Source organism: Nyctibius grandis, chromosome 6, assembly GCF_013368605.1.
Source record: "Nyctibius grandis isolate bNycGra1 chromosome 6, bNycGra1.pri, whole genome shotgun sequence".
Lineage (NCBI taxonomy): Eukaryota > Metazoa > Chordata > Aves > Nyctibiiformes > Nyctibiidae > Nyctibius > Nyctibius grandis.
Genome location: NC_090663.1, coordinates 38,414,586 through 38,429,128, shown reverse-complemented (window position 1 = coordinate 38,429,128; position 14,543 = coordinate 38,414,586). Strand labels below are relative to the sequence as shown.

Sequence of the window (14,543 nt, the reverse complement as noted above, 5' to 3'; positions counted from 1 at the left end):
GGCCTGAAAACTCATCATGAATGCTCCTCCAAGTTTAGCACTTTTAACGCTCACTGCTGTGGGGTTTGTATTTTGTTAGCTGTATGTCCAAGTTTTACTGATAAGCCAAGTAAAATAGATTTCTTTACTTCCAGAAATGGGAGGAAATTATTTATTTCAAATGCAAATATAATAAAAAGATTTGTCTATTAATAGTTCAACTAATGCCTATGTGTTCTCTTTTAAATGTATATATTGCTTTCAAGATCACATTACTAGCCCAAGATTAAAAACCAACATTGTTAACAGAGCACAGAAAAGTTTTACTACTTTAACTGGAATTGCTGTTTCATTAATTTCACTGAGATTCTGAGTGTGTTCTCATATAGACTATTTGACAACAGAAAGATACAATTTCTGATTAGGTCACTGACTTCTGTTAAACATTGAAGCAAAATACAGCAGCAATGATTAAATAAGCTTTAAGCACTGACCATTCTAATAATTGTTCCTAATTAATGTCAAAAAGTCTATTAAAAAACACTTAATGTTTCTTTGATAACTTCCTTCTTTGTACAGCCAGAGCCTCTTCCAGTTTCATATTAATATTCTGAAAGTGTTTTTCTGCTCCTAGAATTCTCCGCGACTCCACCAGAAGAGCAGGTAGGCTGGAAGTTCCATACTGTTAAGGAAATAAAATTACAAGGCAATGTTTTTAACTCTTGGAAAAATCACTTGCATATCTGCATTTACTTTTCCTCTATCAGAAATGATGCAATGTGAGTTTTAAAAGTGAAAAAGAGCCAACATTAGAGAGTCTTATGAAATGACAGGATTTCCTTACGTGAGCCAGGGTAAAAGGGGAAGGAGTTCTAAGACTACATGAGAAGTTAATCTGGTCATGAAATACAAGCGCTGTACTTAGCATTAAATACCTTACAGATCAGAGAGATAAGTACCAGAGCTTTCCCTGCCTTTGAACAATAGCAAAAAAAGAAATTGATTATTTGCTTCTTACTGTTAATCTTTGTTCAGTTTCTATAAAAAAAATGTTAGACCTGATAACAACCATTACGCTTCTATGTCCTTTGAATTCCTCAACATAGCAAGGTAGCAGAATCCTCTCTGAAGTACTTTAGGTTCTAACATGAGACCAAAAAAATGAGTGAGATACTGCAGCACAGTTAGAGCAATGATTCTCAAGTTGCTTCCTCAAAGACAACTAACAAAACACTGCTATTCAATGTAAGTTAAACATTAATAGAAATGCCCATCAGTCCAGGAAAAAAAAAAGGGGGAGGGGTTGATCCAGAACAGCTCAGAAACACAGGCAAAATATGTACTTACTACCACTTTTTCTTTGGGGTTTTCTTCTCTATAATCCAAACAGTCTTGCTGTAGCTCCTTTAAATCAGTAAGTAATTCAGTTGCTTGCCTTAAGGAAGATTTCCTTTCCTGTATCTCAGCGTATTCTCTTTGTAGTTTTATGAGTTGTGGTTCAGCTCTGGAAAAGATCAAGGGTTTGAGGACTATATCTGGGTATTTATTTCATGAGTAACTATGAACATATTTCCTCTGAAGACAACTTAAAGGAAAGGTTGGTCAGAAATACAAAGCACAGGTTAGTATAACATAGTTTAATTAGAATAACTAGCATATTATTTAAACAGGAGCACGGGTCCAAATCCACAAAAAACACACAAGCTTTTTTCCACATCTCACTTTTGAGTCTGACGGAATAGCCACTCTCTCTTAAGCACTTAAATTTTTCAAGTGAAGTTTCTTAAGTAACCCATGTTCTGCCTCTGCACACACCTGCTTGCAGGCTGAAGTGTTCAGTGCTTATGCTGAAGCATATTCAGGATCTACAAACCAGATACGCCTCTGCCTAAGTAAACTGGAAGGCTCGATCTGTTAAATTAGCACTGCAAAAACTGAACACCAACAGCCGTTCTCATTTAACAGTGTTGCAGCAAAAAAGCTTTCTTAAGATGATCAAAGGATTAAAACACAACAAATGAAAAATGTGAAGAGAGCTTTCAACCCGTGAGGGGGTTCAAACCCATATTGAGGGATGCCTTTAATTAGTTCTTTGAGTTAAGTTTGTCCATAGTACTGCAAAGAAAACAAGACTCTCATGGCCACAGAGAAAGGGGTTTTAATCTGCATTTGTGGATCCGAGCCCATGGTTCCCTCCAGAGTTAACTTACAGTGTGTATGTTACACGCAGCTTCAGTATAAAGCTTGTCACTAGTAACCAACTGGATTTGGGGAAGTCTAATGGTTCTTCCAAAGAACATAATTTCTGTGCTGTATATCTAAATGATACTTAAGATTAATTCCAAGTTAGAGAAGGGGAATTGTGTGGCCACATGAGATGGAAGGAAAACACGTAGTCAGAGGCATCACTGCCAAACTGCAGAGGTGAAATACATTCTCCCACCTCAAAACCAGAACAGCCCTCTCTATTACCTTTGTAAATTTATGCTTCATCACCTTTGCAATTCCAATTGTAACGTTAGTGTTCTTCTTATGAACGTATGGTCTGAAATACCATCCCAGTAACTAGTGAGCTAAGAAAACTTACAAGAATTACTATCTAGGCAACTGAAATACGGAAACGGGAGGTTATCCTGAGCTTTTGTGGAAACTAATAGCAATACAGAAGTAGAGTTTCATCAAAATAAAAGAACAAACAAAAGTTACTTTCACTTCGGAGTTACAAAATACCAGACTCCTTAAGTTCTTCAGGCTGTCATTGTGCATCATTAGAAACATACCCAATTAGCTCTTCACTGAGTTGCAACAGTCGCTGCCTTTTCTTTTTGATGTATGCTATTACCTGAAACAAGTAGTGAGGAAAGTCTTTGAAACTGTTTCTGTAACTTCAAAGGCAAACAACTCAGATTTCATTGGCTTTTTTTCTTTGAGGTTTTATGCTTCTGATTCTGGGTGTGGAAGATTCCAAGATGCCAGACCTTTTAAACTGCTATATTTTACATTTGTATTTTAAACACTTTAAAGCTCTTTAAAGTGTCAAACTCTCATCTCCATCCAAAACTTCTCTTAAGGAACACTGGTTTACAACCATACAAAAGGATTGTGTGACTTTTTTAACTCAAACATGACCAACTGTAGCAGGTTTTTGTTTCAGTTTTAAAAATGCAGACTAATATGAGTGTATGTTCAGTATGATTGCCATAACTAAGGAACTAAGCAGAATTAAGCTTTAATACAACATCCAATTTAAAAAAAAAAAAACCAACCAAAGCTAATCATATATTTAAATTTAACAACTACAAATCTGATTTTCAACAAATGTATAAAAGGCAAAATAAGGATGACTCTGAGTGGATGCTAGATGTGTATTGAAACGTTCATTTTACACGCAGAGTAGCTTACCATATCACTTCAAATTAACAGGACTTCAGCACATTAATTGCTACCTCCCAGAATAAGCTTCCTGTTGACTTTACTTGTTAAAAGCTATTTTGCTATCGAAAAGTTTGCAGAAGAGGTTAATCTGGGCAGAAAGCCTCTGGCAGACAGTGCCTCACCTGCTCTTAAATATCTCTGCTGTAAGGCATTCACCTCGCTCCCGATGAAACCACTGCAATGTTTTTCTGCTCTTACACTAGTTCCTCCTCCCGTCGACTCTCTCCTGTCGCATTTTCAGTCAATTACTACTCGCTCTGAATGAACAGAGGAACTGCCCGCCTCTGAACAAAAATTTTGCATGTATTTAGGGAATGCAGCTCCCTTAGACTTCTCTCCTTTAAACTCAGCAATCCAATTCTATCCTCACAGGTCACCATCTGTGCTGCTCTCCTACATTTTATATTCATCTCTGCTTCTTGAAGGTTAGCTCTCAATATGTAATGGGCTCTCCAGAGGCCTCACCAGTGCTCATTAAAAAAAAAAAAGAAAAGAGTAATTCACATGCATAGATACCTACACATCCTAATGTGCGTTCCTTCTTTTTACACCAGTATACCAGTATATGTATGGAGTTTGCGATCCATCATATTTACTCAGATCTTTTCCAAAAAACCTCTGGTGGTTCCCTATCCTCTATTTGTGCAGTTGATTCTGTAGTACAGCACACTTTTTTTGTGAATTATTTTATTTCTTCTAGTCAGCTTCTTGACATTTCAATGCCTACCAATATATGCTGTACAATCAAGTGATATATATGTATTTACCTTAGCATTTTTTTTCTTCATATTCTTTAATTCCTGGACTTCCACTATCTACAGAGGAAAAGAAGGATTACACATTGTTTTCATCTCTATCCTCCTAAAAACAGGGTTGCAAGAATCACTGTGGAATAACATAAAAAGCTATTTAAAAAAAAACCAACACTGATTCAAAGGAAGATTACAAGTGTATCAGTTGTGTACCAATTCTTTCCTCTCTCCTCATGCCAGAAGATGACTGTTGCACAAAATTAGTCACCTTGTACCAGTTAGTACAAGTAATACTCCTTGTACCAATTAGTGTAGTACTACCTAGCTTAATTTTTCTATAACTTCATATAAAATGTATAAATCTAGTCACTTTAAAACTTGCCCATTCTAATGAATCACTTAGAACTATAGTTTTAGTACTTATCCATTGTACTTACCACAACTCCTACAAAGTTCTGAGTTTATTTTACTTGTCATAATTAGTGAGAAGAAATCTTAGTCTTCCGAGCTAATAAGCTTTTTACAGTTAGGTTCCAACTGCTAATTAAAAAAGGATGATTCTCCCTGAACTACGTTAGAGGCCTTAGTCAGGCCTCTGCATGAGTCACTGAGACGCTTTATAAAGATTAAATCATCAACCTTTTAAAAACTCTAGTCCATGAGCTTTTCAAACAGTGTTTGACATAACTGTTTGCTCATTCAAATTATGCAGCTCTCCAGTTTTACTAAATAATGCTTTAGATATGACAAATACTAATGTTTCCCTATTCTCAAAAGCTGACAATTTTGCAAGGTACTTGCATGACAGCAGCATTGTGTCTAAAGACAGTTCTCATGAAAGCCAGCACAGAGGCTGCACACAACAGGCTGTCGTCATATTATTTATGCTGACAAGAGACTAGAAAATTTAAAGTATCACAAAAATAAATGTGTAAAGGACAATATAAAACCATAGGCATTTTGACTACAATATAATATACAGCTCTATAATCACTACCACAAAATTGCTTTCATTTATGGTGTACTTACAAGATCGGTGATTTGGTCCTTGAAAGCAGAACAGAAGCCATTGATGGCTTTTCTGCAAACGTTTGATTCTATGCTTTGTCTGGAGAAGTCAGAGGGACAAAACACAACCCATTTGGTTTAGTAAAGGTGAAATCTCATCCAAAAACATTCCTTTGAGTAACGAATAAAACCCAATGTTAAGCAGCTAGTAGCACAGACAACTGCAGATCTTTCATGTACTAGCAATAGCTTAATTTCTACATTGAAAACCATCAGCTGAGATGTGTTGTTCTTATGTTTGGAAAAATACCAAATTCCTGGACACCACCTCAAGATCACATATGAAAAGTATCTGTATCACAGAAACCTAATAATCACTAAAATAACATCAGAATGTAACCATGCAATACTGCATTCCCTAAAGGACAGCCCATTAGCAAAACCGCAGGCAATTCATTTTTAAAACGTTGAGTATTCAGCCATAGGACAGCAGAATATCTACCCGTAATTTGCTGCTATCTTCTCAAATTCAGCCAGAACAACATCCAGTTCTGTAATATCTCTGGGCGATCTCTTCAGTTCTTTGGGACACCAAACCTGTACAGAACATGGGCCATCCACTGAAACAAGAGAATAAAGATAAGCATTGTACAATTCAGGTACATGTTCTACAATAATAGAGAAGTTATTGTGCCCACCATTAAAAAAAACATCTAAAAGTTATGAATATTTTAATATGAAACGAGAGGAGGGAAATATGAATTATTTCATCTGTGTTTGGCTGAGCAACTATGATAGACTTATCTGGGAACACTTTAGAATTTGGATGATAAATTATACACAACTTAGTTCTTATTCTTTATCATTTCAAGCAAGTCCAGGAGCACATTATTTCACTAACTGACAAACTATACAGAATACTGTAGATATAGCTGTTTGTGCTGGGAAAACTATTAGCTGGGGTTTGGGCAACCTGCATTTCTCAAAGAATCATGAGTTGTTAAATCACATTTCTATACATTTTTTATTAAAACCATATACGCTTCAAAAAAAGCTATATACAAATATGTTTCTTTAAACTTTGCAATGGTATGGTCCTGCTTGACCAACCTGATCTCCTTCTATGACAAAGTGACCCTCTTAGTAGATGAGGGCAGGGCTGTGGATGTAGTCTATCTAGACTTCAGTAAGGCATTCGACACTGTCTCCCACAGCATCCTCCTAGACAAACTGGCTGCCCGGGGCTTGGATGGGTGGACTCTTTGATGGGTTAAAAACTGGCTGGATGGCCGAGCCCAGAGTGGTGGTGAATGGGGCAAAGTCCAACTGGTGGCCGGTCACTAGCGGTGTTCCCCAGGGCTCAGTTCTGGGGCCGGTGCTGTTCAATATCTTTATAGATGATCTAGACATAGGGATTGAGTGCACCCTCAGCAAATTTGCAGATGACACCAAGCTGCGTGGGAGTGTCGATCTGCTGGAGGGTTGGAAGGCCCTACAGAGGGATCTGGACAGGTTGGATAGATGGGCTGAGACCAACGGCATGAGGTTCAACAAGAACAAGTGCTGAGTCTTACACTTCAGTCACAACCACCCCACACACCACTACAGGCTGGGGGAAGAGTGGTTAGAAAGCGGCCCGGCGGAAAGAGACCTGGGGGTGCTGATCGACAGCCAGCTAAACATGAGCCAGCAGTGTGCCCAGGTGGCCAAGAAGGCCAATGGCATCCTGGCCTCTATTAGGAATAGTGTAGCCAGCCGGTCTAGGGAAGTGATCGTCCCTCTGTACTCGGCACTGGTGAGGCCGCACCTTGAGTACTGTGTCCAGTTCTGGGCCCCGCACTTCAAGAAAGATGTTGAGGTGTTGGAGCGAGTCCAGAGGAGGGCGACCAAGCTGGTGAAGGGTCTGGAGGGTCTGACCTACGAGGAACAGCTGAGGGAGCTGGGGTTGTTTAGCCTGGAGAAGAGGAGGCTCAGAGGTGACCTTATTGCAGTCTACAACTACCTGAAGGCAGGTTGTAGTGGAGTGGGAATCGGCCTCTTCTCCCAGGCAACTAGTGATAGGACAAGAGGACATAGCCTCAAGCTTTGCCAGGGGAGGTTCAGGTTGGACATTAGGAAGAATTTTTTCTCAGAAAGGGTCATTAGACATTGGAACAGGCTGCCCAGGGAGGTGGTGGAGTCACCATCTCTGGATGTGTTTACGAAAAGACTGGACATGGCGCTTAGTGCCATGGTCTAGTTGACATGGTGGTGTCAGGGCAATGGTTGGACTCAATGATCCCAGAGGTCTCTTCCAACCTGATTGATTCTGTGATTCTGTGATATTATTAGCTAATTCCACAAATCCTTAAACCATGTTTCTTCACACACTCCCAAATGTAAATCTAGTACTTGAGTGTGACGGGGTACAGTTCAAAGAAGCACGGTGACACTCGAGAAACAGTTTATACCAAAAAATGCCACAGTCTTGAAGCTCCCCGGCTCAAAGGTCTTTATACTAACAGTTGTGCTTTCACTGTAAGTCAGGGCACCCCAAGCTCTGTCCGCAGCCTGGCGCTCCAGGCTTCCAGACCAAGGGACATACTGAAGTGTCTCACAGTTCCATATCCATGGACCCAGGCTTCCCTCCAAAGGGAGCCAGGCTGCGTGCGAGCGATAATGCACACCTACACTTTACCCCTTCAGGGGAGTAACAGGCAAGGCCAGGGATGCAGACCATGGGGATCAGAGCTGTGTGGCACACCAGCTCCTCAATTTAACCATTGCTAAGGAGCATCTAGACCAAAACTGAAACGAACACCTCCCATTTCTAGAAGCAGTGTGCTGCTACATATCAGAAATGAAAACCATTAAGCTATGGAAAAGCACTCATCTCGAATGAAGAAAAGCCACACAGGACTGTTGAAAAGTCTACTTTACCAGAGGGATCTGATGTGTTCTCCTCTGAAGGCTGCTGCTCCTTTTTTGCCTGGAGTTGTGTAGTATTCAGAGCCTTCTGTGATACAAAAAGCAGATTAACTTAAAAAAAACCCTACGTTTACTGATTTAAAATTCTGAGAGATGGCAATTAGGCAGAGCATATGAAAGTATTTCAGCTTTTCACGACTGAAGCATCACTAACATTTACCTAGGGCTATTTTGCCATAATCACAGCACAGTGATCCCACTGCCGAGGGAGAGCAGCTGCCTGGCTGCACTGACCGACAGACAGTTCAGCCACTGGCTGTGCAGGAGGAGGAACGTTTTAGGGAGCATAGGGCCCCTCAGTTCAGCACAGTCATCGCCCAGTATTTACAGTTCTCTGATCAACAGTGCCTCCTTACCTTCCTTTTCACCCACATTCTGTCCCAATTCTTGCTCTTAGACTACTTTGTGACACCAACAGAAAGTAGTAATTCTACAAAAGTGCTGCATACACGAAGTCTACTGATGAAAGACTACTGCTCTGTACTGAATTTTACAAAAGGATTTTCAACACCACCAATGAATTTCAATAATGTAAAAGAACTTTTGTGTAAACTACTGCATAGCTTCTTTTATCAGAGGCCTACTTTCTCAAGACTGCAGATAGTTAACTCTTCCTCTGTACGCCTAGAAACTACGTTGGCCAAAAGCATTTTACACTAATTGCAGTCTAAGTGTGGAAAAACACTCATTCAAGACCAAGTGGTTTTTGTCTAATTCTAATATATATTCAAAATTAATTTTATCAAGGAAAAATTAAATTCTCTCATAAATAGGTTCTTACTTCGATACTGAACAAGTACAAGGGATTTATATTCCATTTAGTATGCCATTCTTTAAGAACATACATTACGGATATAAAGAAGATACTTGAAAGAAGAAAAGAACATATTCCCAAATGAGCAAGACAACAGGCTACAGGACACAGGAACACCTACCTGGCTATCATATTCCCCATTGACATGATGGCTGTAGCTTTAAGCATTTCACTTGGCCATCTCACAGGAATACTTTGAGGATTAATTACTTGGGACACAATTAAATACTAAGTATTTAAAGAAACAAATGAAAGGTCTTGCTCTCCCCTCCTCTCTAATGCAGGCATGGCATAAGGTAAGTTAGAATTAAATTGTCTGATATACTCATGCAACTTTCTCTGTACCGCATTCTCCTTAAGGGGTTCATCTTCAGGATCAGCTGTGCTTAATTTCTGAACATCATCATCAGACACTTTCGAACGACGCGGTTTTTTACTAGGAAAAGAAAAATATCCACATGTAAACCCACTACACACTGAAAAAGAATGATCTTCAACCATAAAAATAACAAAATCTTAGGTTTGGTGGAACATTTTTGTACTGCTATGTCATTCAGTTTGTGTCTTCTAGATCAACTACATAAAAAGTTACAAATGGCATATAAAGGCAATAGAATCTATCCCTCAACAACCACCCTTGCAACAATTAGAAATCCATTGCTAACTGACCACTGGGATAGCCATGTTGTTTTGAGGAGAAACTTCAAAACAGAAACAAAATTATTATTGAGGATATTTTAGCAGGAAAGGAGGCGGCTTTCTTGGTGGTGAGGCGGGGTTAGAAATCAAAAACCAAAAAAATACACACTCTCATACAAGCTCTATTATTGTCTCGCTATTTCGTTCAAATAAGAACTATTTCAGATTTAAACCAAACTTGATTTAACAAATGAGAAACAGACTAAAACTTGTATTAAAAGATTTTTTTTTTTAATTAATTTTCTTTGTAAGATGTCAAGTGCTCGTACAAATTGGCCTGGTTTAGGCCAAACCAGGACATTACATACAGTTTAACTGCTTTTACCTGTTTTTCTTTTTTTTTTTACTTTTTAACTTCAAAGACACCAGCATTTAGAGGACTAATTAATATCTCACATAGATATTTTAAAATCTTTTAATTTGAAAAAAATACAGTAAGTACTTAAATCAAAGTACTGCTTGCAAAAGGCAAACACCGACTTATTCTCCCATTTCTTTTCTACACTCCCCAATCTCACTTATTCTTTTGGTTTCTCGCCTGGGAAATTTTAAGTTAAAGCATCTGTTTAATAAGCAACTAGGGAAACCGGACAAACAGAACACTTTTCCTATTTAATCTAAAAATATAAAGATTAAATTAAATGCTGGCAGTTGTTTTTTTCACCAGACCTTTCTGCGTTTTTCCTTTGCGGAGATGAAACGTGTCCAAGTGACTCGTTTTGTGGATGTTCCTCTCCATAAGCATCAACAGCAGTACTGTGCAAAGGGTGATCTACAAAGAACAGAAAATAAGCCATATGAAAATCGTTCCCGTCTGTTCAGGCAAGAGCATGGACGTGCTAGCACTGCCTGCCATTCCGCATTTAGAATTTTTGTGGTTTGCTCACTAATACAAAGGAAGACTCATTAAAAGTCTTATTTGAGGATTAGCAAAAATATATATAGCGAAAAGCTTCATAGTTTCTCTACTCATCCACCTGCTATTTCTTTGCAAACTGAAAGCAAAGGTGCATGAAAGCTCAGCACGTACGTATGGCATATAGCAAGCAAAACATTTTGCACAGTTTATTTAAAGTCTCTCTTGTTATGGCATACATCAATCTATGCATTTAAACAACTACTTTCTAAATTTTACCTTTTTTTTTAAATATGGATTTTTAGCTGCTTTATTGGGTGCTATAAGACAGTTACAGCTGCTACAGAAAGTTTGTAAATGTAGAATTATTGAAGGTAGCTACCAGAATAGATTAAAACTATGAGAACTTTAAGATTTTAGCCTGCCTTCCATAGTATATATTTCTTTTTTAAAGCACACTGCCATAAAAATTTAGTGTTAGCTTACATTAGTGTTAGTGGGCATCCCTTTTATAGTTTTTAACACATACCACAGAAGTGAGGAAAAGAGGAGCTTCTCATTTTGCAGACTTTCCCTTATCACAACCCTTTTGCTATATTGCTCTTTATAGCTAATTTTCAATGCGGTTTCTAGCAGTTACATATATATTTCCATTATTTTCTTAGAGAAATAAATATTACAGCTGAGAAACAGCTCTTAGCATTTTCTGTACAACTCATAATTACAGTTTTTCAAAGATTTTCCTGTCCAACACTGGCATGTAAGAGATTATATATATACACTTAATAACAGAGAACTTCACACAGGGGCACATATTCTGTTCTAAACTGATTCTCTCCCAGTATACTGAGGCCGCACTGCACAAGTCCCATACGGAGCATGAAAGTGGTTTTAATGCTTCACCAAAACCAGTATGTTTTTATGATGTTACTTTTTAAGTAGAACAACATGCCTGTGAACGTCTAAGTTTGCTGCCACGCACACTCTCACAATAGCAAAAAATTTCACTTCATAATTTGTGTAATTTAATAGAGCATAACTTAAGATACTGAACTTTCCTTTTAAAATGTAAATTCTTACACAACTACGTTATATTGCCTGAAATTTTACCACTCAGACTATAAAACTTGAATAGCCAGTATTTTTCTATCAACTTTTACTTGCACATATTACAGCATTATTCTTGTTACTTCTTAAATGACAGAAAATAACACCACTCTCAAAATTAACATTGAAGTTAATACTAACCAAATGAATCGTCAGGCTCCTCAAGTTGATTTGCTTCTGCTACCTTCAATATCCTTGAGACATCTGGTTCCTCAAGTGGAAGCAATTTCCAGCGAGGATGGGAGTTGGCTTTGTGTTCCTGGATAGGTATGAAATTAGTAGCTAGTTCATCCAGCTTTTTGAGTGTAAAACAGATGAAATATTACAATGAATTTCAAGAACTTTGACTAGAAATACATTTAATCTGGACCATACTGACTACTGAGCTATGATATAGAGTATTTGAAGCATGTGTTTTTTCCTCAGGCTATGTTTTTTTTCTCCTAAGAGAAAAGATGGTATAAAACTAATATATTCTGCTATTTAATACTATACTGTAGCATCAGCTTTGTCTCATTTTATAAAACTAAGTGTATAAGCTTATAAATCTTATAACAGTCTAATATCTGGTTTCCATGATCTGTGGCCTTTTTCATTTCAGGCATTAAAATATTTCTTCTTTCATCTCTGTATTACATGAACGTCCACACTTGCCCAATTTAATGATTCTGATGAAAACCTATGCGTAACTTCTTATAGCAGGTGGAATTTTTAAGTCAAGTATTACACAGACACTTCTGTAAAGCAGAAGGATAGGGGAGAATGGTACTCCCATTTGTAATATTTGTAAATGTGTCATTCACACCCTAAGTGTGGAAATAAATTTCCTCACTCATTTGTGTGTGTTTGTGGAAAGGGAATTACAAGTAGGAAACACCAACTTCCCGAGCTTTTAATTTTACTAGCACTTCACAGCACCTCACAAGTTTTGCTATGGTACAGAAGACAGACACATCAACTATTTCCTCTTTAAGCTCTTCTCTTTAATTTTACAAGACTTTTCAAACTTTTGCCTGTTTGAAAGTCAATGGCCCATTTTGCCTGATGATGTACTACTCCTAAAACAAAAAAAAACCCACACAAAAAAAAAGGAAAAAACCCCAGGCACCCCAAACCTGCACCAGCAGGGACTGCACAGCCCAGTTCCCAGCAAAGCCCCGCGTTAACACCTGCACATCCACCTCCAGAGCCAGCGCCACAAAAGCACAGTAAAACAACAAAACACTTTCTGTTTTAATTCTGCTCAAACTAGCAAAACTTACCTTTAATTTATTTCCAGAATGATTTCTCTTCATTTTCTTCTTTGAGGACATTTCACTATTCAGTATATGCTGCTAAATATACAGCTGAGGATAAAGTTACCGAAAAATTGTCCCCGATACGAATCTGCTTTCTCTGTCTCAATACCTGGGAGAGAACGAAAAACCTTTGTTAATCCAATGTATTATACAAAACTCACTTTATTAGACCAGCCCAACGCCTGAAGTAGCACGCAGAAGTCAGTAACACGACACACAGACTAAAAAGATAAACCAACACAACGCATAACGCCATGTAGGCCCTTGCTTTTGCTGCACGGCGGCTGTTTCTCTCACGCAGGAGGCTCCAGGCCCCCGCCTCCCCGAGCGCCAGCAGCCCAAAGGCGGCCCGACCCCGAGGCCTCTTCTCGGGAGGAGGAGAGGCGGGCGGCGGCCCCACCGCTCTCGCTCTCCCTCTCCCTCTCCCGCCCAACGCCACCGCCCGGCGCAGGGTCCCCTGAGGGGGCCGGGCCGGGGGGCGCCGGTGTCCGCGGGGACCCACCCACCGGCAGCGGAGCCGCCTTCTCGTCGCGATTCAAACGGGCCGCGCAGGCAGCGGGAAGGGGAGGTGCGACCGGCCGGCGCGGCGCCGGAAAGGGAACCCGGACCGCGGCGGAGACGCCGCGCCCGCTGGGACAGGCCCGCTCCGCCCCCAGCTCTCCCGCCCCCGAGCGGAGGCGCGCTACCGGCCGCCGCCCCCAGTCGAACCGGGGCCTCGCTGCAGGAGAGTTGCCGGGGCGAGGGCCCAAGCTGAGGCCGGGGTGGGATGGCAGGAGAGCGGGGCTACCCCGGCGCGGGCTCCCGCCTCGGCCCTCCCGTGCCGCCGCAGCGGGGCGGCCCCTGGCAGGAGAGAGCGCTTGTGGGAGGGCTTGGCCCACCTCCAGCGCTCAGGGATCATTTTAAAATGGAGTACGAAGGTACTTGTGCACCAGCAGCTGCCTTTATTTTTTCTTTTTTTCCTCGTTTTAAAGAGGTGAATGAGGGGAAAAACCTATTTCCTCATTCCAACTGTCAAGATTTTTTTTTCCAGTACCCAAGCATATCCAAGTTGGGTGCTGACCAGGAGCCTGCTTTATGAACTTATGTTGTTCATGGGTGGCATTACGTAAACCTACATTCCTACCTCTCTAGAGAAACAAGTGAATAGGATCATTACTATAACAATAACTTGACATCTAAGGTCAAAAACTCACACCAGTTAAAAAGAAATTGATTCAAAACATAGAGAAGTAGTACTTGCTATAATAGTGTGCCAAAAAAATGTAGGATTTGGATTGAAAACTTGTAATTCCAGATAACAATTCAATTGCTGCATAACCAAATGCCAGATAACAGGAGATTTAGCAATTTGTCAACAGTCTTACTGGTTGGAAGGGTCCCTTTCTGCTGCCTCTCTTCACCCACAGGTAAGGGTGTTCTTCCAAAGATCATCTGCTGCTGTCCCCCACCCCACTTTGTCCAACCAAGTAAGCTAAAATAGTGAAATAACACTTCAGGATTAACAGGTGGTGAGTCCTCTTTATACTTATGGTTTCCTGGCTGTAGCACCTGGCCCTATTTAGCAGTCCATGAGCCAAAGGTAACAAGCAGTAGTACAGACTACATACAGCACAGCTTTGTTTCTGTAG

The 14,543-nt window shown here is 39.9% G+C and overlaps 1 protein-coding gene across 1 annotated transcript; it reads right to left on the bottom strand.

Annotated features, from left to right (window-relative positions):
* Window positions 1-188: 188 nt before the first annotated feature.
* CENPU (centromere protein U) lies at window positions 189-13,483 on the bottom strand. Its single transcript, XM_068403289.1, has 12 exons — window positions 13,422-13,483; window positions 12,880-13,024; window positions 11,759-11,876; window positions 10,324-10,426; window positions 9,301-9,391; window positions 8,094-8,169; window positions 5,677-5,794; window positions 5,196-5,274; window positions 4,182-4,229; window positions 2,760-2,821; window positions 1,327-1,483; window positions 189-661 (listed from the first exon to the last, which is right to left on the bottom strand). Exons 2-12 carry the CDS (start codon window positions 12,928-12,930, stop codon window positions 524-526), a joined length of 1,041 nt encoding a protein of 346 aa, XP_068259390.1. The 5' UTR covers window positions 12,931-13,024; window positions 13,422-13,483; the 3' UTR covers window positions 189-523.
* Between the last annotated feature and the right edge of the window lie 1,060 nt (window positions 13,484-14,543).

Excerpts from the sequence above, each read along its gene's own strand:
- CENPU (XM_068403289.1), bottom strand. The coding sequence starts at position 12,930 with ATGTCCTCAAAGAAGAAAATGAAGAGAAATCATTCTGGAAATAAATTA. Across the intron at positions 1,484-2,759 it reads CTCAGTGAAGAGCTAATTGG|AGCTGAACCACAACTCATAA; the intron begins GTATGTTTCTAA and ends GATCTTTTCCAG. Across the intron at positions 662-1,326 it reads ACCCCAAAGAAAAAGTGGTA|TATGGAACTTCCAGCCTACC; the intron begins GTAAGTACATAT and ends TTTCCTTAACAG.